Below are 26,066 nucleotides of genomic sequence, written 5' to 3'. Positions count from 1 at the left end.
TGACTTCTCCGTATCACCCAGCCCTAATGCGTGCGTGTGTGTGTGTGTGTGTGTGTGTGTGTGTGTGTGTGTGTGTGTGTGTTTTGGTGCCTGTAAGCGTATGCCTTTTTGTTCCTGTATTTGTATGCAGGTGTGTGTGTAAAATCCTTGAAACAAGATTGAGCTTACATCAAAGCACTTCCATTTTGGATGGTAATAAAGGAGAGAATCAATCACTCTGTCAGACAACGTTGACAGAATGTGTAATCATCTGACATGACGTCCTGTCAGTCTGTGATCAGCTGTCTATCACATTGTCTCTTAATGTATTCTCATCACAATCTCCATGGTGCTCTCTAAAACCCTGATATCCACCCAGCAAGATGTCTGTTTGTTTCTGGAAAGCTCATCAGCTTCTTTTTACTCATATCCTCTTCAGCTCTTCAGTTGTTGCTACATTCACATTTTGGATGCTCAGCCGTCCAAAGACACAGTATTTCGATTAGTTCTTTAATTGCTTGGATTTTCAGAAGCACTTTGATTCCCCTGATTACGGATGCGATTTAGCCAAAACTGTTGTGAGGATTCATTCCCAGCTGTAGCATGAATCCATCTTGCTGTAAATCCGTTCATACATCTGTCCATCTGTCGAGACAGTCACTCAGCCAAGTGACAAACAATATGCCTGCTCGTCTTCCAAAGTGTCAATGCTGTAAGTCTCTAAGTGAGGATTGTAATGGGATACCGTATCCTCACTGTGAGTCAAAAGTTGAACACAACATAGTCACTAAAGTCCTGTTCCCACAGAGAGAAGGTCATGGTGATCTTGATCTCCCTCTTAGATATATCAGAGGAGACGTTCAGCAGCTCCTTTGGTCCTCTTTTCCTTACTTTAGTGCATTTTCTTTTTCTCTATCTGGTCCCCTGGTGTGTATTTTCAGAGCTGAGGATGGATTGCTACGCAGAAAGTGCCATTTACAGGGACGCTCCACTGATTTTAATGACACTTAAACACAATACACACCCACAGGACCATGAGAGAGATGCTTTATTCCAAAACTTTAGGGCTTCCTGGAACACAATCATCACCCATAAGCCATATGGCTCCAAAGATTGTTTTCCAAATCTTACAGCCACCAGAAACACTTCTTGCGAAGTTTCTTGACACGGGCCTTGGTGCTGGGACGGCTGGTGGAGGAAGGGGCTGCTGTGGGCTTGGTCAGAGTGGCTGCAGGCACATCAGAATCCCCATCCAGGACCTCCAGAACCCCCAGGAAGCGTCCCTCCTGCTGTCGGAAATCATGCTCCACACTGGAGAAGGGAGAAAGAGAGAGAAGTTGAAGGGGGAGGAAACAGGGAGAGGCAGTGGGAGCACACTTTAGAGGTCGGGGTAGTGTCAAATCAAGTCAAATTTATTTATATAGCTCATTTTTCACCAAAAGAGATTAGATGTGGGGGTAGTGAAAGAGAGAGGATGAGCGGAGGGATGTGGCGACAGGTGGAGGTCTACTTTGCAGAAAGAGAGATTAGAAAGAGGGATTGAGAGAAAGGTGAGTGAAGGAGTTTTAGGGACATTAAAATGTAAAGTGTATCGCAAAATGCTGACAACACCTCACAGAGAGATTGTGCTTGTGCATAATGCAGTTTTATATGGAGATGTAAAGCCATGTTGTGTTAACTCACATATATGCACCTTCAGCACACACACACATACATCACACAGGCTTCCACTCAGCACTCATTTCACGTCCATAGTATTCTTCTGCGCTCCATGCACGAATAGATCACAGACTTGTGAGACGGGAGGAGTGGGAGGAGAATGAAAAAGGGAGGAGAGGACAGGAAAGGAGAGAAGCATTTGCAAAATAGAGGAGCTAAAGGAAGGAGCAAGGGAGGAACTTTTTCTCGCTCCTCTGATGTGTTCAAAGCAGACCCTCTTGGCTTTCTTTTTCTATGCTTCTGTCATTCCCCCTCCCATCTCATGTCTCTCTTGCGATCTCTTTCTCACCATCTCTCTGAAGTGTCCACTGCTGCGGGTCATAGCGTAGTAGTCTTTGAGTTCCGCTCTCCTTTTGGTAACTGTGGTTTAGTGTATGAAAGAATGTGTGTGTTGAGTTGGAGTAAAGGGGTGGAGCTGCATAGGGCCTGGCATCTGGAGTTAATGAGGCACATGATGAGGCAAGGAGAGCAGAGACAATTCCCCTCCTCTTCTCCAGTGCCCCAACATCCCAACACACACGCACACACACACTCACACACATACTATACAAACACATATGTGCTCCCCTGACACCCAACGTGTGCATCTTCCACAACAAGCCCATGGCTGACTGAGAGGGAAAAGAGAGTATGCAGGGACTTATGGAAAGAGAGAGGAAAGAAGCTGACTTTCCTCTGGGAGATGGAGGGATGGATGAAAGAAAGAAAGGCAAGCTTTAAAAAAAACAAAAAAAAACAGGACAGAGAGGTCATAATGGAGGGAAACAAAAAGACAGACTGAGGTAAAGGAGGATAGGATGAGTGCCTCCGGAGAGGAGGAGGGCAGAAAGGTCTCAGCTCCCCAAGAAAGAGCAAAGGGATGGAGGGAGTGAGGGAATGAGTGAGTAGAGGAAAAATAAAAGCTCCAGTGGGCATGGAGGAAGGGAGATGGGTTCCATGAATAAATAATAAAGGAGATGTGCTATGACTACACACACGCACACAAACAACATATATATAATAAAAGATAAAGTGGTGCACCTGTCCCACATTCACTTAATTTGTAGTCTATCTTGTTTTAGAGTGGAGGACTTTTTCTTTGTCGGGTCTCTATTTACCCATACACTTCAGTAGGTTTCAACCTCCCACTCTTCGAATCCTCTCTAACTACCTCTGCACTCAGATCTACCTCTCTCTCACCATTGTTCATGGGATTATGGCACAGTCGGAAAAAGCTGCTGCTCTTAATTCGGTCTGCAAGCTGTCATCTTCAGCGTCTTTGCAACTGTGTGCATGACTGTGTGTTCTTGTTGATGCTTTCCTTTTGAGAAGCTGTTAAATTTTTAAAGGGACTCTTCAACCAAATCAAAAACACATTTCTCCTCTTACCTGCAGTTCTGTTTATCAATCTAGATTGTTTTGGTGTGAGTCACCGAGGATTAGCGATATCGGCTGTCGAGATGACTGCCTTCTCTTGAATTTAATGAAACTAGATGGCACTTGGCTTGTTGTGTTCAAAGCACCAAATACAACACATTTGAAAAACTCCACAGCAATGTCTGTTTCCAGATATCATGGCCTGGTTACTAAGATCGGGCATTGTTAAAAAATAACTAATTCCAATTGCATTACTTCAATCCTGGTCTCTCAATGAAGTTTTATAAAATCCCTTTAAACACAAACAAATGACAACACTACACATTATAGCACAAATCTTCTCCTTTTCACCTATGTGATGCACACTGGAGCCAAGCCAGTCAACATACAACTACACACACACAAGCCCTGTCTTTGTGCGTGATGAAGAGTTTTTCCTGCATGCATCTATGATGTATAACAACAGAAAGCCAATCTCCTGCATTATTAGCTCCTGGTTCAGGCATGCTGTATTCTCATTGGATCACTGACACTCATGAAATTTACTCCTTAAGAATTGAAATTTGGGTAACGCTTTATATTAAGGTCCTTGTAATAACCATTAATTAACAAGTAATAAGGCCCTTGTAAGTCCTTACAAGATGCTTATTAACATTATTGTGTCTTTATAAGCTTATATAAGTGTTAATAATGGCAGTACAAACACCCATTACCCACCCATTATGTCTTTGCCATGCCTTTATTAATCTTATTTTGTTTGCTTATTGATATTAAAATATACTTTATTGCTCATCTATTATAAGTTAACTATGCTTTTTGCAACTACCGGATCTAAAGCGAGAACAATGCCTTATCACTTGTTAATTAATGGTTATTAAGGACCTTATTATAAAGCGTTACCGAAATTTGGTATTGAATGACAAGTATCTAGTCCGTACCCAGCCATTAAGGTTAATTGAGATACTCCACCAACCGTGTTGTGTGCAGTTTCATGCAGGATATAGACAAGATTTATGGAATCATTATTTCTTAAAAGAGACGTTAATGTTATGTTTTTCTAGTGCAATGTATTACTTTGGCTATTTGGGCACCACAAGTTCCGTAGACAGATGGGTGACAAATTATCAAATTGTCTAAGTAAGGTGTTGGGCCGCCACCTGCTGCCAAAACAAAACTGCACCCTGGTATTGATTCTACATCTCTCTCGAAAATTACTGGAGTGATAGAGCATCATTTTCCCAAAATATTTTCCCTCATTTGTTGTTTTGATGATAGTTGTCGAGAGCGCTCTCCAACATGTATGTCCAAAATCTCTCATAAGTGTTCAGTAGGGCTGGCGACTGTAAAGACCAGTGTATAAGATTCACATCATTTTTCAATAGAATCATGGATAGGGTTAACGTTTAGGTTTTGTATGTATGGATTTTTTATATCTCTTGTATTATCTTGTACTAGTTGGCTGTATGTACAAGTTGAAGAATTGGTGTTAGGTGTGAGTACCTGCTTATGTCTCGATGAGTGTTTGTATTTGAGCTGTTTAAGCTGTGGGAGAAAAACAGGGGTTGTCAAAAGTTCCTGTCCCCCTTGTCTCTCATCATACAGATTAATTAGGACTGACAATGGCAAAATATCTTGAGGCAGCCAGCCCACATCAAAACCACTGTTTTCACCACAATTCATTAAGATGGATGTTTCAGTCCCACGCGTAACTCATCCTCTGCTTGTGTATCTCCCTTTCCCTATCGCACATCCTCTTTTCCCAGAATCCTCTCTGAGGGTTTGATAAGGGTCGTCCAATCTTACTAATGGAGCTTGTGACTTTTGTGTGTGTTTGTCACAATGGGCCACTAAAAATGTATTCTGCATATATAATGCATGTTATTTTTCATAAGAAAAGTGATTGCTAAGCAGATTCTGCATATCCGTCTCAGTCATTAACATCTTTCACAGAGCGTGAAATATATCCATTTCTTTGTTTATGAGTATGTATGAGTGTGTGAATATAAGTATGCATGTGAAATTTGTGCACAGATGTATCCAATAGAAGCTGATTCCCTTTTCTTGTTGTATTAATTAAAATGTGTGCATGCATGATTATATTTGCATGTGTGCAAGAAAAACAAAGGGAAAGTGGAGCAGGAAAGTGAATCTCTGAAATTCAGAAGAGAAAACGGGTATAACAATGATGTGAGAAGTAGCAACACGCTAGCCCCAGGCCCTTAAAATGTCTAAAGATATCTAAATTCAGGGCATTGAAAGTATTGTAATGTCTTAATGTCTGTTATTAAGTCGTGTTTTGTAGTTTTTTAATGACAGGTTACTTTGCACTCCATGTTCATTCGTTCGTGAAATAGAATAATTACAGTAAAGAGAAAGTAATAGAACTATATGCCTTGTAAACACAGATTTTCTCTCGTCAAATTTCCAACACTGCTAATTCATACAGTACATTCAGAGCCTTCAATAGATTTTTTTTTTCCAGAAGCTTTTGTCAGTGTTTTGTTGCTTGTTTAAAACTCAGTTTCATCATATTCATGCACAGAAATACTTTTGGAAGAGCAGACTTTTAAAAAAAAAAAAGCTTTTTGTGAGCAGTGAATGGTTGTGTACTCAACACACTCCCAAACCTCTATGAGAGAAAAGATTATGGTTTGGGTTAAAATAAGTATGTGATGGGGTGATGTTACGTAATATGGTTACATACTAACAGATTTACGTGAATAAGTAAATGTAGCTCAAGGTTGACTTTTGGTTTTCACACAGGACATAAAGAGTAGTCTCCTGGGTGAAAGTTTGTTTAACCTATGCATCAACACCGACCTCCTCTCTTTACGGAGTTTGTTGCTCTTTATACTACATCACATCACTGCCTTAGTTACTACGGCCACTAGAGGCTGCAGCCACACAAAAAACATGTATACGGGTAATTTAACACCTTCGATACAATACCTTGAAAAGTATTATTCTTCGTTACCAGTTTTGATAAGAGGAAAACAGTAATGTAACACACAGGCGGCATTCTCCGTGTCTGAGCATGGAGGTAAACCAGGAAGTGCCTTAAGCCTGCATTCTACCGAAAATTCCAGCAGGGGGCGCTAAGTGTGGCTGCAAAAAAATCTGTCGATTCATTTCAGTGGAAAATGACAAAACTTCTCACTTGATTTATTACCTCAGACATTTTTTTTTAGGACAACACTATCGTCTCAATCGCTAGTAAAAAATCTCCTTCAAGACAATTTGATGTTAATAGTTCTAATAAGGGCCCCGTTTAGAAGAAAATAGAAGATAAAGAATCGTATGATTTGGGGCATGGCTACCTTTGATTGACAGGTCACGAACAAGGCGAGCCGTCATCAGGAAAGAAGCAGAGCAATGCGTATCCACGGCAACGTGTCAGTAGAGTTATATATAAAATTATATATAGATATAAAAAGGACGTTACCGATTTGGTCTCATAACTTTGACCCTCTCACACTGTATTTTCACTTAATGAAATTATTAATTCATTATTTGAACGTTTTGTTCAGTAAAAATGTCTTGTTCAGCGTTTGATTGGACTAACAGACACTCCAAGGAGTCGCTGTTCAGTTTTCTTAGGTAAGTAACGTACATTTTGTTTTTATTTTTTGCTAGCCAAAACTAACATCCCAGTTAATGCTAACATGAATTAGCAGCGGCTTCGCTCAGTCAGGTTGAGGTGTAGAGAGGCGTGTAGTCAGTGTCGTCAGATCCCTCTCGCTCCTCCACAGTCCAAATATGGTCTGCTCCCCGTATCGGAAACAAGATGGCGACGAGTGTAACTTGATGCTTCCAATGGGCAGTCCACTAACCAATGGGTGACGTCACGGTGACTACGTCCATTATTTATATACAGTCTATGGTAACACAACATCATCTTTAAAAACCTGCAAATTATTATATTCAACCGGAGTGAATGAGACGTTTGAGGAGACAACACTGTGAGTGAGTGAAAAAAGAAAGGGCTATATGAACAATGCAGCAGTACATTATAGTTTTTGACAACGCTGACGACCTATCATTTTGTGGGTGATGACTGTGAAGTCTGTGTATAATGTAAGTTGTAGGGCTTTCATCTTTGCTTTCATGTGTTTGCATATATATCCGTGCAAAATAGGGGAAGACATGTGTGTGTTCACTTCCATCTGTGTACATCTGTATGGATATATGGGTAGATGAGCATGTTGCCATGTGGTAGGTCATTCCCCTTGGAGTTCATTACAACTTACTTGGCTAAGAATCCTGCTGTGTTAATTAACATCAAGGGGGAGGGAGAATGGGATGAAGAGGAATAGGGAGTTGCAGAAGTATGTGTGAAAAGATGGAGAGATTAAACAACAGAGTTATAGAAAGTGAGAGTACGGGAGGGATGCAGATGTGGGGCTGCTGGGAGGCAAATGTCTTTGTGACTGAGGGAGGATTGGCGATATAGAGCCCTGTAAAATGAGTCATTATCCCTTGTGGCCTGCAAGAAAGGTTTATATACATAGCATTGTAAAAGTTTTAGACTAAAAGGATTCCAGATTATTCCGGTAAAAGCCAGTAAATGTTTTCCTTTTATGTTCTTTTTCTGTGTTGTCCACGAAAGTACTGTAAATGTGAACACCCACATTTCCAGCGTGTGTGAGCAGTGCACAGTAAGAGTAAAGTGTTGGGGGTTAGGTGGGAATGGGGCACAGGTGATTACAGCATTGGCATGTGACAGATGGAAAGAGGCAAGGAAAGCGGTTTGATTGAAAGTTAGAGATGAAAGAATGAGAGCTATAGCAGGCATGGGCTGAGAAGATGGAGTGATTTACATAATGAAATGATGAGAATAAGAGAGGAATGGGGTGAAGGTGAAGAGAGGATTTAACTACAGTATGGGTATCAGATTGTGAGGGCGCAGCTCAGTAAGTTACAGAGGATCTAAGAATGCGATTACTTATTTAGGTCACGCACACAAGGGACGACTAGAACAGGAAAGACGCATCATTTAGATGCTGAATTAATTTGCTTGTTTGCACAGAACATTCTTTTATGTGTAAATAACTTTCCTGGAGAGAGCATCCTGTTCTAATCTCCACAATACAGCATGTATTCATTTCAATATTGATGAGGTGGATCACTCACACTCGCGCATTTTTCATATAATAGAAATATATTGTAGGAGTAGTGCAATTATCATAGTGGGAGAAAAGGGCAGTGGCAGCAGGGTATCAGGAAGAAAGGCTATTAGAATAAAAAAGAGAGGTATGCTGAATAAGTGATAAAACATGGGAAAACAATGGGAAATAGAACATTTTCAGGGCTACAGAAGGCATACAGGAGAGGGTTCTGGGCTGTTTATTACGCTGCAGGAAAGAATGAGTTGTCATTGTTTGGTTGTGTAATGCAGTAAGCTCATTATCTTGATCAGGTTACCTGTAGATGATGCAGGCTGTCTTTTGGCAGGTGGGGCAGTTGTTAATGTCCTGACCAGTTCTGTATGAGCTGCGACTGCAGAAACAACACATGTAAAACATTCTTATACATATATAGAAGATTCATTTAACATATTTGCGCATCCTGATAGAACTTACACGTTTAATGTTCAAAATAACTTTCTTACTTCTGATATTGTGTTGGTATTTTAGTCATATGTTGAAACATCTTTGAAAAATGATTGTCCTTGAGAAAGTGATTTATAAATAATCAGCCTGTTCTCATCTCCAACTCAGCATCACTTCTCAATGCAGTAGGTAACTCTATCTGTCAAACTATGGCGCTTCAATACAGTTGGAGTTTTAAACATGTGTCAAGTGGTTAACATTATGAATTCAAACAGAACTAACCTGATATGGTGAAGCAACAAAACTACTTTAAGTTTAAGGAAAGTATGTTGTTTATTTTTAAATTAAATTACATAGCCTACATAGGTTAACCCTCAAAAGACTATTGTAGCATTAATGCTAAGCTAGTCACATTCTACAAAACATAAAAAAAAAGTTATGACCATTTTTGCGACAAACTAATTCTAAATTGTTGAAACTAAGATTCTCAGCTTTCCAAGGCAACTTGAATCACTTGTTAATGACAATCAGCATTGATGATGTGTGCAGTCACATGGTATGTAAATGTACAAAAGTTGACTCAAATATAATCACCAAAATGTAATATTGTCACGATGTCTACAAAAAAATACTAAACAAAAAAAGGCCAGAGCAATATCCAATAAATGGCTATAAATAACAGATTTAAAAATCTTTTTGCTCACATGGAACCCTAAAACACGTAAATACAGCTTTTCTCTTTTCCCTTTGTTTGACCCCCTCAGCCACCCCGTGTTCCTCTTATGCGGAGTTTCTCGCTTTTCACACTACATCAGCAGTTGCTGAGTACCGAGCCTCTAAATATTGCACATCGGTGTTAGTTGAAAGGCTGGTGCTTCTCATTAGGAGTTTAAAGGGTGCCTTATGCATCAGTATTAAACTTCAAGGGCTGTGGCAAAGTGTTGGTATTTGACCACCTGGGAATACGATTGGTCTGTAAATATCAGGTTTCAGTATCTGCCACTAAAATCTAAAGTCTTTCTAGATGTAACACAGCAGAGAAGTATGGTAGAAATAGCAATTTTGCACTAACAACAGGGCCTGCTTTTCTTTACTGGAAAGAGTCTTGCTCTCTTGACTGCTGGTGTCACAATTTTATTAGTCTCTCCACCTACACATACTCGGCAACATAAGATGTTTTTTTCTGGGGGCTGTCAAGGGGCGCAAACTAGCTTGTGATGTTTAGTGCGTGCGATGTAACCCAGGACATCACCGGAAAAGTCCTGGTGGGTTACCTGTTTGCCATTCCAGGCAGGTAAAACTATCCACTGAGGATTGTGTGCAGCAGCTGTGAAGGTAGGTTTGGATGGCAGACAAACATTACAGGATAGCCTTACTATAAGCACAGTGTTCAGTGAAAATCATCTTATTGTCTTCCATATGACAATAGCTGTTTTGAAAATTGGTGTTCATTACAAAAAAACAAAAACAAAACATTAACATTACGCATACAAACCGTGCTATCAAGCTTGAACAAGACCTACAGAGAAAGAAAATGCTGGAAAATAAAGTCAGATGAAAAGATCTGACAAGCTCATGCTGACTGCCATTTAATTAAACTGCTTTATTTTGCCAAGATATTTTGGCTGCCCCTTAACTGAACTGTGTAAATGAGGGAGTAGCTGATTTATGTTGATAAAATAGATGTTTTAATTACAAGGAGAGGGACTATTTGACTGGCATCTTTTTTCCCCCCTACCACTCTTTATCAAAGGCAACAACAAGAAGAAAAGACAAGCATTTGCTCTCGGAGAGAAAGAAAAATAAGGAGCTGAGCCGATGACAACCTCTTAGCTCAGCCGACACTTTTATCACAGCGGCCCACTTTAAGTGCTTTCATTTCTGGCGCAGCATCAGATACATGCGGACCCGCTTAGTTGCTGGTTGTCTTACTTGTCTCTCTCCCTTTCAAGCCTTTTTCTCTCCATCTCTTAATTACTATCTAATCGCCCTCTCTCTTCAGTCTGCCTTTTTACCCCTTTTACCCTATTTCTCACACTCTTTGTATGAGACACGAGCATCCTTATAAGCACATGAACCTGGACCTACATACTCTTATACAGTCACTCATACAGGGCAGGACAGCGTGTACACCGAGTTAAGGAGCCTTGTTGTGCAGCTTAAACATTAATTGCATTTCTCAAAGGTAATTTGATAGGGATTAGTCTGGAGCTAGAGACATCTGCTAAACCTAGCAGGAAGAAGGAGGGTAAAAACATGTAAACAAGATGTTTGGGTAGAGAAAGAAGATGAGGCAAAAGGGAAGAACTTGTAGAAAAGGGTAAAAAGTGGGGGGGGGGGGCATAATATAAACTACAGGAGAAGAACTATTGACAGTAAAGGTGAAGTGGTGAAGAGGATGAGGAGCGAAAGAGAAACAAAACAGAGTGACAGCTAGGGGAGAGTGATGGACAGGTTGTCAAGGCCGAGAGAAAAAAGGGGAAGATCACAAAATGACTGGGGAGAGGGCAATGGAGCGATTCACAGTTGTTAGTTACAGACGTGATGCATATGTGGAGAGGCCCTAAGAAAGAAAGATGAGGAGAGAGAAAAAGGTAATAATTAAGAATGGAGGAAAGAGGTGCGAGGGCGGAGGTGGAGAAAGGGATGAATAGCTTGAAGCGGGTTAAAGAGCCTCGGAGAAAGGGGAAGCTGGTGATTGCAATGAAATGAGAACTGAAAGCCAACTGGGATTTACGAAGAGGAGAGAAACAAAGGATGTGGAGCACGAGACGAGGGTTTAAGAATAAAAATAATTAGCAGAAGAGAGAGATGTCTCTTAGGGATACTGTTACTGTGGGGAGTACATATACTGTACATATAGGAAGGATTTGCTAGCATTGACTACAGCCTGGCAGGTATCGTTCATCCCTACGGTATTGTATCACACACACATGCACCTACACACACACACACACTGCAGCAATTCTCCACCGGCCTGACATTTAAAATCTATTACACGGACTTGAAAGCCTGTCGGTATATATTGCCATAAAACCTCAAATATACTCTCCTCAGTCCTTGACGCCCTCTTTCCTTCCTCTTTTTTTTCTCTTCATCACTCTTTCTCGCTCTCTCACACTCTTACCCAAAGTGGCAATTGAAAGGGTTTTTCTTTAACTTATTAAGAAGTGAATGTTCATTCCATAATGTAATTGCATTATGAATAGTGACACCATAGCTGTTTAAGTCGGTTCCCTTATGAACCTCGCTTTCACGGTCTCCCAGTAAAAGGAAATGCATCAACAATTACCTGTGCTTTTGTTTCACCCAGGAGTTATCAGCAGTGAAGCCCAGGGTTATTGGGTTTCTATATTTATGAATGTAATAAAATAATAACATGGGGGCTCTATAGTCTGAAACAAGATTGCAAACTCTTTATTGCCTATGACATTGGGTGTTTTTGGACCAAACAAGGTCTTTCAAGGGCTTTTTTTGCAGTTGCACTACCATTATGAATGCTGAAGGGACACAAGCCAGCCATTTGTCTGCGTATTCTTCCATTATCTTCATTACAATCCGTTAATTTTGTTTTGTGCTATCTGTTGCTTACACAGCAAACAGGTTTTTAAAAATGGCAGCTGCTGGTGCTGCAAAGGCTGTGGTAAAACGATCAATGTACACGTATCAATGGACCAGTTACTGTACAGAGGGCCTACTCTGATATATGGACAAAAATGTCCCTAAAAGCGGCGTACGAAGACCTACGATCAATTATAGTTCTTTGGTGCTGCCAAAGGAACAAGGGCAGTTCTTAGAACTGAAAAAGCTCCCCCCATCCTAAAACGGCTTTTGTCAACGGCAGCACAATACAGCTTCAGTCCTTTCGTCCTCATGCACTGCATCACTGCTTACAACTGAGCATTTCACGAAGAGGCAACTGGACTAAAAAATAGCTTATAGTATCTATCCCGAGGTAGCAGAAATGGCGGAAGGTGGAACAACAGGAATACCTGTGGAAACTCGACCTAGCAGAGTAAAAAGAGCCCTGTTGAAAAAGGACAAAAGCAAAGAGGGAGAGTAACGAAAACTTATGTAAAGCAAGAGTGAATCTTGAAGATGGATAGAGCTCCGGGATGTGAAAGAGTTCCAAACATTCAAATGTTATTCCTTTTACTAGATCAGTAAGTAACAAAACAAGTTTATGAACTCTACCAGGTGTTTTATTTTGCTGTTGTCGGAGCATTGACCTTGGTTTTCTGAGTTGAAACTGGAATTCTTATACCTTTGTTGGTCGTTGCTATGCTCTGAAATGGAAAGCTATCCAGTTAGCTTTACAATAGTAGCAATAATACCACCTAGAATTATTTGGGGGGTAAAGTTGAAAAGTTGTTTCTCTTTACTTTAAGCATTGACTGTAATGAATATATCTACCTCTCCCTCTTTGCTCCCTAACTTGGTGTCATTTCTTTTCCCCTTCTTATATCCTTCTAACTCTATCTCCCCATTTTCACCCGTTAACTCCCTTCTCTCACCCTTCACTGAAGGCCTTGCTCTTCTCCAGGTCTTGAATGACGTTGAGAAGCACCTTGATCTTCTCCTGATTGGAATGTAGGTTCTCCTCCACACTCTGCAACTGCTTCTCCAGTCCGCGTGGCGCTGTTGGTGCACCCAACAACCCTCCTGGGGCCCCATTACATTGTGCTTTCATATGAGTCTTACAAGGCAGAGTGTGGTCGTCAAATGATTTGCTCTTCTGTTTCACGTAGTCCTTGAGTTTAATCCTTTCCGAGGATGTTCGTTTGGGAGTGTCTGTGGTCTCCTCTGTGTTTTTGGTTTGCGCTACAGGTGTGGCCAATTTAGAACAAGATGGTTTAGATGAGTTTTTTGGTGAGAGATGTGGTGTTTTTGTTGTTTTTACATCACTGTGAAGGGAAGGAGCTGGATGTGTGGAAGCGTTACGGACTGATGTGTGTTGTTGCGTGTGTTCGCCACTGTGCTGGATTTTAGCTAAGTCATGCTTGAGTTTATCAGTTAGATGTGGCTCTGATGCTTCTGTAGGTGGTATGTTTGGTCGTGGTGTGTGTGCTGGAGCTGTTGTTTTATCTGTGTTTTGCATGTGTGTGTCTGTTGTTTGTGTGGCCGAGTCCTTGCAATGTGAATAGTCTGCAGAATGTGGCCTTGTCAGCTGCTTTGACTCTCTTGTTTTGTTCTGGAGGTGTGATGTGTGGTTGGAATGAGTGGTGTGTGTTTTTGGTATAGTGTGTGACAGCTGTGGTATTTGAGAAGCCTTCACTGATGTGTGTGTGGAGGTGTTTTCTGTGTTTGTGTTTTTTGTGCAAGGCTGAGAGTCCAGAGCGGATTCTTTCCTTGACTGGCTGTGAGCCACTGATGGTTTCCGTGGCGGATTAGGTAAAGTCTGGCTGGCTGTTATTTGATTGACAGCCTTCCTGCGACATGCGCCTGTGCACGGTGTAATCTGTGATCGTCTCCTCCCACATGTCCCACAAAGGCTGGGTGAGGAAGTTGCCATCACTCGACAGGGCCGCGGTGGAGTGGCGTGCATGGTCGTACAAACACTTCCAGTCTTTAATACCGTGCGATGGCCCTCCCCCCGTAGAGACTGCACCCTCCTCCTCTCTCGGGCCGCCTCCTTACCTTCTGTGGCCTCTGTGCAAACCCCTCCCACCACATCAGAGGCTACCACACTGCCATTTGTATACCGAGCTGTCCTTTTTTCTCTTGTGTCCTTGGAGTTTGTCCGTATAGCTTTGATCTGGCAGTAAACGCCGCTGCCTGATCCCTGTGACCCCATGTCGTCCTGTGTCAGGCTGTTGATCTCGTTCTGAGATGTCTCCTTGGACACTGGCAGACTGTTGCTGTCACTTCTGATAACTCCCCCTGACTCCACTGCTGTTGTTTGGTCTGTCGCCATGGTGAGTGGCCGATGTGTGTTGGTTGGTTGGCTGCTGTGTCGTTTGATGGAGGGGAGAGTCCGCAGTCCTGGAGATGTTTGCACCCCTACACTGCACAGCGGCCCCCATCGCCCCCCTGCTAGGGGAACCCCCAGCGCAGGCACTGGATTGGTTGGGTCAGCCACCCTCCTGCCCATACTCCTTGGCAGGTTGGCTCAGCCCCCTGGGGAGCTGAACGGGATGGAGGCAAGCAGTGACATCAGCCAACGTCAGCAGGATTATATCCAATAAAAAGCAGGAATGTTTCCAGCTTCTGTTTACCCAAATGAATTGTGTGTTTGCGAGAGAGTTTCTGGAGACAGGAATTCAATATCCAATAAGGCTTTGAACTATCAATATCCTCTCATTAATGACCTCCTTACTAGATTAGCTACTTCTGATTGGACATCACTGTCAAGGCTTTTCTCAGTCTTTAACCGATGGCCTGCGAATGATGAGTTGGATGGATTCTCTGGGCATTGCGAGTTTGTCCTGGAGAGACAGAAAAAAAGAATGAATGAATGAGAGAAACCATATAAGAAAGAAGAGAAGAGACAGGGAATAAATGGTCAGATTGGCAAGAAGACACAGACATTAGGCACGTAAACCACCATATAAAAGCTTCGACCTCGACTGAATGCACACACTGACCAGATCAATAGAACTCTATCAACCTCTTATTAGACCAGCAGGTGGGTGGCAGTTACACAGGCAAAACTCTAAATCTCATCAAGCTGTTCCTCTTGAGGGAACAGAAAAGACTCAGGATATCTTAAGGATAATGGTTTATATCTCTATAAAGTTGCAAGTTGCACACTCTCCCCAGTAGCTATGTCAATAAATCTTATAAATTTAGGACTACAGATGTTGTTGTAGTCTTTTATTATGTGATGACACAGCATGACACATTCAAAATGAGGTTACATTTGCCTTCCACAGCAGTGTGTAAACTGATAATGCATCATGCCTCGACATTCGTCATGGAAGCAGATGGAAATCTGTGTAATGACTTTGGCATAATGTTTAACGCAACTCATCTAATTGTTTTTAGTCAGGTAGACACGTGGCCGAAAGTCAGTGCTGACACATCTTTTACTTCTTGTATAATTGTTCATAGACCGCCAAATTATTTCTAATACATAGCGGGCTTATTACCTTTTCTGTTTTTTTTCTTATCTGCTTTTGCAAAATTTTGGATCATTTGGGAGGCAAGCAAGAGTCATCATCTGACCTTAATCACTTTAAATCACTTGAGAATTGACTCAGAACTCTTTAAAGTTGCACTCTGACACTATGATTAGCTGACAAAATTGGAGCAATATATCAGATTTTTCCTCAGGAGGAAATTGGGCCATTGCGGCAGCATGTATCAGCTGAAAACATCAAAGATAGATAAGAGAATAAATGGAGGTTGTTACACATACATACATACATATGCAATTCATTCTGCATTTTAAAATATGACAAATAGGCTGGATATTTGTTAGGTTAGAAAGAAGCAGTTATTTAAACTATTAGAATCACCCAATCACACACATTGAGCCCCTGTTGGTAATTGGCAGTGCTGTGGTTTATAATCCTATGCAATTGTTGTGGGACTTCAAAGTGTCTCCGCACAAAATCCAAGCATCAATAAGTTTTCGACATGTTGTAGATCCAAGCTTTTTTTCCATACATCTACATTTAAATTACACCAACTCGGGAATCCAGCGTGCTGCTGCTGATTGAATATTGGTTCTTTTACAAAAGATAATTTGTGCATGAAATTAGTCCGACGCATCAGTCAGCAGACTGAAATCTTCTTAATGTCTGCATCAATATTTAGTTTTCTTTTTTTTCTTTCCTGTCTTCACCAGTGTGGTCCTTTTATTGCAGTCAGTGTGTGATGTTAAACCAGCTGGCACACACACACACACACACACACACACACACACACAGAAAGAGAAAGCTTATTTCGTGCCAGCTGTTGCAACATCACAGAACAGATCTGTGTTGTTAAGAGTCAAGGTACAAACAGTGCAATATTTAAAAAAATGAAAATATGTCCTTGTTCACCTCTTAGTTTCGAAACTCATTAGATTAAAAGTTTCAAATCAAACCTAGACATTAGATTCATGCTCAAGGTCTCCAGAAGTTTTATAAATCTGCTCATCAGCAGTGGCCCTGCAGCAGTTAAAATATGTCCCCACCAGTGGACAGGCACTAACTCATTCTGACTGTGATGAGCCTGACCGCTGCACTCATAGTTGATATGTATTCTGGATCTGAGTTATGCACACATTTACTCAAAGCAATGCCCTGTGTGACCCATATCGACTGGTGTCACATGCTGTTTTGACAGCATGAGCAGAATAGAAATGGGGATTTTAGTCCTTTTATTCCGTTTTTTCCTGACAGCAAGTGTAATTAATATTGTCAGTCTCTTTGGAATTTCAGTTTTCATTTAATATCATTAAATATTAAAACCGAGTGAAAAGAGCTTATTATGCTGGTGGGCCTGCCCATGGGCTGCAGAATGGAATTTTAGTTTAAATTTAGACTGTTTCTGGGCTGTATCCCTAGTTTATAAAACTTTGTACAGCAGAGACAACACAACTGTGATGTTTGTACTCATGGCAAAGTTGGACACAATTATGCTCGAGAGCTTTGCTGACAGCCAGTATAGCTACGAAATGTAAGGTCTTTACGTCAGGCACTATAGATCAAAGGATTTCTACTTCAGGGACATATTGCTGCTATTTATATGAATATCTTGACAGTGTGTTTGGCTCAAGGACTGCCACATTGCCTTGGAGCAAGCAGGGGGTCACACATAATTGACAGTCCAGACTGTTTTTGATTGTAACGGTGGAAAAAATTGTCCTGGAGTGGACACACAGGTCTTGACCCAGAGTTCACACATCCATCTAGATTAGATGTGGCTTCTTGTGTGTGTGTGTGTGTGTGTGTGTGTGTGTGTGTGTGTGTGTGTGTGTGGTGTGTGTGTGTGTGTGTGTAATCTGTTTGCAAAGCAGGCCGCAGCCACTGGGTGGATGAGAAATGGACTGAGATGTGTTGTTTGTGAAAAGAAATTGCAGATGATGATGATATTTTTCCTGAGAGAGAGAGAGAGAGATGAAGGGAAAGCGAGAATGAGAGAGCGAGCCAGTGTTTGCGTGTGCAATAAAGAGAGTGAAGACTGCAGCTGTGCGTGCATATGTACGAGCGTGTGTGTTTGAGTGTGTATTTGTGTTGTCAAGAAGTTTGCCTTGGGATTCAGACTAAGTCAATTGAAGGTAATTTCACTGCAGCTCATTTTCAAGCATTTGTCTTTCCACCAGAAGCCACACCAGACACCAGAGCACCTGCTGCAACAAACTTTCCCTCTCTCTCCCCCGCTCTCTCTCTCTCCTTACTGTCACAGCCTATATGTGTGTGTGTATGAGAGTGCATGTTTGTTTGTGTGTGCCTCCCATCTCAAGTCACACTGTTCACCCCTGACCTGCAGGCTGTCAGGCAGAAAGTGGCACCATATCCTCAGAAGTCAGTTTCTCTGATTCACACACCCGTCTGTCGGTCTCCATCTCTCTATCACTCACTTGCTCTCTCTCTTTTCTCTTTCTCTCTCTCTGCCTCTACATCTTATTGGATACAACTCTCCTCTCGTCGTCTTCGTCTTTCATCGTTACGTGTGTTTGTTGTCTCACTCTCCCACTCACCGCCCCCTTTTCAATCTCTGTCTAGCTGTCTTTGATTTTCCATGTGTTTCTCTCTCCCCTCCCTCCGTCTTTATGGTTAATCTTAGTCTTGCGCCCACATCACACCTCTGGCTGTGCAGAATGAGTGGGGAGGAGAAGGGGAGGGGACTGTTGGCTGGGGGGATGATGGGGAGGCGACCAAAGAGGAGAAGAGGGTTGACAGCAGCACGGGGAGGTGCAGAAAGGTGGTGGAGGGATAAAGGGGAGAGAACAGATGAAGGAGAAGGATCATGGACAAGATGAAAGTGATGCGTATGTGTGTGTGTGTGTGTGTGTGAGATGTAAAGGCCCATTTCACAAGTTAAAATTCCAAAAGTGTTTGATAGAGTTGGTTAAGGAACAAAGAAAGAAGCGTGGCAGAAAGGGATGTGTAAAGCTAAAAAGGCAGGAAGATCTGGGAAGAGGCTCACACTGCTTGCCAGTAATCAATACGCACTGCAAGTACGCTTGAGCATCTGTCACCACACACACACAAACACACACAGCCTTTAAACACTACAGGGAGTTTCTTGACAGGAAGCAGCTTTTTATGAAATCTGTTTATACATGCAATGAGTTTAATTTACCAGTTGGTGAATTTAGGCTGTTCAAGAATTGTCTACAATGCAAGCAGCCTCAGCCAGGCTTGGTATATGTGTGTGTGTGTTTGTGTCTGTCTGTCTGTCTGTCTGTGTGTGTGCTTGTGAATGAGTGTGCACCCACGGCTTTGCAGTGGTAACAGAGCCCTGAATGCTCCAGCGAATCGAGTCCCCTGTCGTTTCAAGGTGAGCCTCATTTTTCAACTGCCGATTGACGGGGCTTGCGTGTGTGTGTGTGTGCGTGCATGCGTGTGTGTGTGTGTGTGTTAAGGAGACTGAGACTCACTTGACTGCTCTGTAATCACACTGCTTTTCTTGCTCACTGTCTCTCGCCTGCTCACCCCCAGAACAGAACAAACGCAGCACTTTATTGCCCCTTTGAGACAAGACGCCCAATGCATTTTGGGTAGTGTAGTATGTTTTTATTTTATACAGTCAATGTTTTTTTTCCCCCCTCCGGTTGTCTGGCCTCGGAGCAACAACACAAAACTTTTCTATTTCAGCATTTATATTTTGGTGAACTTTATGTTTTATCTTTCTCTGCTTATACAAGCCTTTGAAACTGTTAATGTAAATCCATCACTTTATTTCATCAGGGACACTTTTATTATTGCCAATAAAAATACATATTTTATATTTCCATAAATATGAATCATAGCACAATTTCGGAGTTATTTTCCAGACAGCTTACACAGGCTTTTGCTGATTAATAATTGTAGGAAGAAGTTGGAGTAATGTCAGCACAGGTAGCCAACACGATCTGTAAGAGTGTGAGCTGTTAGATTATTAAGACCTCCTCTCTGGCTTTGTTTAATGTGATTGATGGTTAAAAAAGACTGTCAGTGCGATCAGTAGACAAGCTGTCAGACGGGTCAGTTGGGCTGAACACCTCATTATGAGTACGACTTCCCTACTTCACCTGAACGAACATGATAATATAAAGGAAAGTCAGCTGAGTGACTAAGAATCATCCTCTCAGCCCTTTAGGCATCTGATTCAGTCTGTGTTTTGCCTTTTAATGTGAAATGAAAGCACATGTGTGCAGTAAATACAGCGAGAGACTGAGAAAAGAGAGGTTTTTGTCGATATCAGTAGCATGGACACGTTTAGTTTCATTTCCACTTATATATTAATATTGTACGTGTGCAGATGTCCATTGTGTGCATGCTTCATTGCAGATATTTAGTATGTATGCATCTTTAATCTGTTTTGTTTTGTTTCCATAATTGGTTCCTACCACTGGGTTCACATTTTTAAGTGTCATGGTAAAGGAAACTTGCTCAGCGCTCTGCAGTCTGTTTTGTTGTGTATTTTAATTGGGTTCAACTGTATTTTTCAGGGACACTGCACTTTAATCAGCATTCCAACTGAAGAGCTAGAAGCCACAAAGGGTAATGTTCATCTTACAAAAGCCAAGTATCTCAGCCAACCCTGCATAATCCAAGTTAGGTTCTCATTGAAGCATTGTTTGGGGCAGATTGTGTGTGCCTCGCTGATAGTAAGACTCAAGTGTCTCTTCTCGGCAGCAAGTGCACATAATGGAACCGGTTTCTGTCCGAGAAACTTGTAACACGACAATTTAATGCAGGTTTCCTACACACTCACTTTACACATTTGAGAAAAAGAATAATACATAACGACTGTTCTCACCAGCAATGCATCCCAAACTTTTTTAAAGTCTTGTCATTGCCACCCAACCCTAAATATAACATGAATCTGCAGTACAAAAATGCTAATTGGTTTTAACAGATATAGATTTATTATTATATGAGATGGCCCTTCAGGCATGTTTTAAAAATGATCTGCAATGTTTTAACATGGTTTTAAAAAGTATTTAAAAACTCTGAAAGGGTCTGTAAGAACATTTCCTTTTTTTAATTGAGAATTTCTGGATCTGGCCTTGAACACCGATTGATTAGCTTTCAAACTTCTGAATTAAACCTGTGAGATGTTCAAGCACAGTGTGCAGACTAAAGTGAAAACACGCCTATCAAGAACATTTTTGAATAGACTTTAACTTAAAAATAATAATAATAATACAAGGTGAAAATATTCCTTAATATCTTAAATTGAGCATATATTTAAGGTGTACAAGGACACAAAAGGTTGCAGGCATTTCAATAAGATATGTGAACCTGCTGCTGAAGTGGGGAGTGAGAGAGCTTCTTTGTTTAGTTTTCACCTGTACCAGAGATAAATATGGGATGTTGGGAATATGGGATAACACATTGAATTGGACTATGATGGATATCTATCTGTCAGAAGCAGCCAGAACCTGTTTCTCTGTCTGCTCAGCCAAGTGGTGTTCAGCCTGATTTGAGTTTAGTCTGTCGCGGCTGAGATGTCTCAGCATTTCTTTGAGCTCTGTTCACTGTGTCCAATCCTATCCCCTGCTCCAACAGCCACTATTTTTTCCTGATCTGAGCTCCTGAGCGTTGCGTTACTATGACAACCGGCAACTGTGAGTTATAAGTCATTAGTCGCTTCGAAAGTTTTGAAACTTTATTAAAAACCACCATAAATTAACAATGATGCGATACATTTTGCGACACCCTTGGCCTGTTCTCGGAGCACCTACTTTGGGAGCCACCGATCCAGCGAATGTTGTGTACTGTGTGTTCATGATAGATTTACGCTCCAATCCGGCCCATTTAACTTAGCTCCAAACACGAACGAGTAGCAGGGTTCTGAGTTTTGCTGTCATATGTCGAGAGACCCTGAAAGCTATACGCTGCGAGCCAACACTGTCAGTGCTCGCCTCAGGACAAACTCCCCTGAATAAATCTACTGCGCTGTGTTTAAACCTGTGTGCATGGTTTAATCAGTGATGCATGAATTGGACAAATGCAGAACATAAATTTTACCAGAGGTTACTTAATTCTTCATTAGATCTGTGAGGCAGACGAGCCTGGACTTGTCAGCTTTTTCTCTGAGGAACCCTCAGATAATGATAACAATGATATTAATTCAAAGTAATTTCATCAGATCAGAATATAAATGAACTGCCATGTTCATTTGCGCTCCCACACAAATGAAGTCATTAATTGAGGATGAGTGTTCAAACCTGTCTGAGGCCTCCAAAAGAATTTCTTAAAAGTTTGAATCCTTTTTAGCCTTTTTGTTTATGAGATGAAAAAATAGGATGTAATTCAAAGCCATGTTCTGTTCCAGTTAGGGGCCCCTGAGGAAAAAAATAAAAATGGAATTCTGTTTGTTTTTATGCTGTTGGCTTATTTACAACCAGTTAGGTACCTGTAATAAGCAAAGGGGTGACACAAAGACAAAGAGCGTGTCATTGACAAATCCATCTGCCAGCTTAATTCATCTGCTTTGTTGCTGGCTAGAGGGATGTGTGTTAGCTGAGCAGCAGAGCAGAGAAACTGATGTAAATCTGAATATTTATGAGGTATTTGCCAACAAATATTTGAAAATCAGAGATAAACACGATAAAGTGGAAAACTAGATCCTCTATGCCAACAAAGGGAAAACAAAGGGAAAACAAAGTATCGGAGTTAGAGGAGGAGCTGCAGATGCATGACCACACACACACACACACACACACACACACACACACACACACACATGCATCTTATCAGTGTGGCTAACAGAGTGTGATAGAGTCTGTTTTGCATTTTTGCTCAAACTGCACACCATTCTCTCTTTTCGCCTTCTCTTCCTGTCACCTCATCTTTTTATCCCTTCTTTCCACCTGTCCTCATTCCCTCATTGCTCTCTTTATCCTCTTCTATCATCTCATCTTTCTCTTCTCTGGCTGTATCACTCATCCTGTCCCCATGTCCCATCCAATCTCTCCATCATTAACCCCCAATCTATCTCTCCTCCTCCTCGTCTCTCCATCCTATTGCCCGCGCTGCCCTCCCTCCATCTCCCTCATCCATCTTCTTGCCCTTCTGACTTTCTAGTCCTCTTCTCTTTCCCTGTGTCTCATCACCTGTTCACAGTCTGTCTGGTTAGCAGAGTGTCAGTGAAGCACACACACACAAGGATGCATATGAAAGTACACACATTTCTTTAGAGTGTGTCTCACTGTCAGTCTCATTTAACCTTTATCTCTTTTTCTCCCCATCAACTGTCATTCTCAGGAGAAATGGGGTGTAAAGTCAATGCAGTATAATGTTATAACCTATCGATTAGATTTCCCAAGTCTGTAATTTGCATTATGCCCCTTTAAATTATCTCTTTCTGTGCTGCAGTCACCTCGAATTTATGCACTGTTATCTCTGCATGCATGATTTACTAGATAAGTAAACAACTTTTCAAATTTATAGAGTTTTGAAACGTTGCCAATATAATTAAAGTTTTGGTTTGTTTCTCTCAGTCGACTTATAACAAATATACAGCACAGCTAAATGTTAAATAGAAAACATTAAAGGAATGGCAACCCCAAATTAATAAAGCACGTTTGAAATCTTTAGAGATTGGATTAGCACTGAATCAAGTCATGAAAGCATCTGTTGGCAATGCATCATTCTTTCATTCAGGGATGAGAACATAGAAATGTACTTTGCATTATTCAGATGAATGACTTATAACCACATACCAACAAAATCTGCCCTTTATGTTCAAGCACAATTACATTTTTTTATAAGCTGGACTTTTTATCCTTATAGAACCATGTTTTTCAAAGTTTTCTTTTTCAAACAAGCTTTACAGAAGTTTGACCTTCCTCTTCAACATTTCTAATATGATAATTTGATCTGTAAAAACCACAACTACCATAGCAAAGAAGTGAGAGACTACAAGTATTTCCTTAAGGCCTTTACACACCAGGGTGTGATGAATAAATGAAAAAAATATGAAATACTCCTATGTGGAGCTACAGCTATGTGAAGTTGCAACACTTCAATAAAAATGTTTGAATAGATTTGTGCCAGCTCATTTTTCAGTAAACAGGGATGTATTTATCATCATTATCAAATTTATTGTGTTTCCTTTTAGCAAAATGCTCTGAGAGAGAATTTAATTTCCCTCTGGTAAACAGTTAGGCTATGTGATGTATTTCGATGGCTTTATTGTGAAAAGTAAGAATGCAAGGAGTGTATCTGGTTTCTGGCCTTTATCAAGGTTAAAGGAGTAAAGTTTGCTATTTTGGTTTGGTCTCTTGAGCCTCCGTAATGTTGTTTTGTAATCCTCATCAGTTTAGTGACAATTCCTCAACCTTTCCTACACCTCTATAGTGAACACTTTGACATGACATCCTTTCTGCTAAATGATGTCGCTTTTTTGCCAGATAATATTTTAATTCTGTGTGAAAGCACTCGTGACCAAAAAATATTGTCATGCAAATTAATTGCACAAAGAAAAGCCCCTCAGAGTGCCTTTATCATGTTTTGACTTGTCTTGATGTGTTTGTCTGTGCCAATGAAATACTTATTGATTGCACCTCTCTGCTTATGTAATGTACACACACATTCACAATGTCTGTCTGTCTGTCTCTCTCTCACACACACACACACACACACACATATTCACAAACTGTCACTTTAAATTATGTTCTGAACTTGACTGATGAGGTTGTATAATAGTTAAGTGCATAGGTCACATATATCACACTGCCTCAATTGTAGATCCCTGCATACATTTGCTTGTTCTCTCTCTCTCTCTCTCTCTCTCTCTCTCTCTCACTCTCACTCTCACTCTCTCACTCACACACACACACACACACACACACACACACACACTCACATGAACACATACACACATGCACAGAGGCAGCATTAGTGTATAAGAGAAGGGTTATTGCAATATAATCCCATATTAAAGCTACACTAGCTGTTCTGGCGATTGGTTCAGAGGCTTTTAATAGCAATAGGGCAACTGATACACACACACACACACACACACACACACACACACACACACACACACACACACACACGCGTAAATCAACAAATTTAGAGTCCTTGTTAAAAGCAAAAGTGTAATGAATGTTGCATGAAAAATAGGAACTAAACACATACACATACTGTACATAAACTCACACAGACGTAATCATATGCAGCAAATCCTGCTGTGACAGATGGATAGGATTACTCACCTGCCACACACATACACAGTCATAAATCCACACTGTGCTGCTATTATCACACTTCTTTAAACAGAAATACAGTTTCCACAAACAACCTTCCTGAAGTAGAGATGCACACACTTCTGTCAAGGCTACTGAGTCTGTAGGAAACAAGATCCCCAAATTAAGCCAGATACTGTGTTTTCTTTTTTTTTTGTTTGGTTTTGAGTTCCAGAGGTTAAACCTAATCGGTGTGTCCATTAGTCCATTTGGCTCATTGTGGCTTGCTTTCATTCAATCACCAGAACCTCTATTCCAGTGTCTTAAATCTTGAATGAGCTGCTTTGAAAATAAAGTACCAGCTACAAGACTGGAGAGCTTCCTCAGAGGGTCATAATACATCTTACAGCATCTTTACGAAGAGTAGAAACATGTTCGGCTTCTATGCTTTCACTCACATAGGCATGCACTTACTGGACACACTGTATATCACCTAACTGTCTTTCATTGCTCTTTCAGTCACTTACCTTTTTCTTATCCTCCCTTTTGTTCCACATGTTTGTTCCCGTTGTCTCTCTCTCATCTCTGATAGTCCTTAAGTCCTCAGTAGCGCTCTCCTCCGACTCTTTACCGCTCTCTATCTCTCTCTCCGTCTCATTCTGTTGCTACTGATCCTCGCATGCTCGCGTAGCCCAGTGATCCTCCCTCCCTCTCTCTCTCTCTCTCTCTCTCTCTCCTTCTCTTTCTCTCTCGCTCTCTCTCCTCTCTCTCTCTCCTCTCTCTCTCTCTCGCTCTCTCTCTCGCTCTCTCTCTCCTTTCTCTCGCTCTCTCTCTCTATCTCCCCCACTCTCTTTTTGCCTCTCTGATCATCCCTATCTCATTTTTTTTCTGCAATTCTCCCTCTCACCCTTTCTCTTTAGCTCTCACCTGTTTCTTAGATACCATCACTCTGTTATTAATTCCTCCACCGTCTCCCTGTCTGTCTGTCTCCCCGTTTCTGTCTCTTTACTGGTGGCTAATCCCATGCCATGCCCTGGTTTTTGTCTCTGTGTGTGTGCCTGCATTGACCCTGGCACGGTGGTAGACCCAGCGAAACTTTGGCAGCACAGAAGTGTCTGCTCCCGGGAGTCGAGCCAGGACCCAAACACACACACGCACGCTCGCACACACAGAAATACACACTCTTG

The 26,066-nt window shown here is 41.3% G+C and overlaps 2 protein-coding genes across 2 annotated transcripts in view; one reads left to right on the top strand and one right to left on the bottom strand.

Annotated features, from left to right (window-relative positions):
- LOC131981752 (dedicator of cytokinesis protein 2-like) overlaps positions 1-26,066 on the top strand; it is a 114,345-nt gene that overhangs the window by 54,921 nt on the left and 33,358 nt on the right. The gene's annotated exons all lie outside the window — the stretch shown is intronic.
- Positions 70-25,513, bottom strand: LOC131981753 (protein INSYN2B). Its single transcript, XM_059346194.1, has 4 exons — positions 25,407-25,513; positions 13,118-15,028; positions 8,476-8,550; positions 70-1,290 (listed from the first exon to the last, which is right to left on the bottom strand). The coding sequence occupies exons 2-4, from the start codon at positions 14,692-14,694 to the stop codon at positions 1,107-1,109; spliced, it is 1,836 nt and encodes a 611-aa protein (XP_059202177.1). The 5' UTR covers positions 14,695-15,028; positions 25,407-25,513; the 3' UTR covers positions 70-1,106.

Source organism: Centropristis striata, chromosome 12 (assembly GCF_030273125.1).
Source record: "Centropristis striata isolate RG_2023a ecotype Rhode Island chromosome 12, C.striata_1.0, whole genome shotgun sequence".
In the NCBI taxonomy this organism is placed as follows: domain Eukaryota; kingdom Metazoa; phylum Chordata; class Actinopteri; order Perciformes; family Serranidae; genus Centropristis; species Centropristis striata.
The sequence above is the reverse complement of the archived record's forward strand: the minus strand, read 5'-3'. Positions and strand labels throughout refer to the sequence as shown.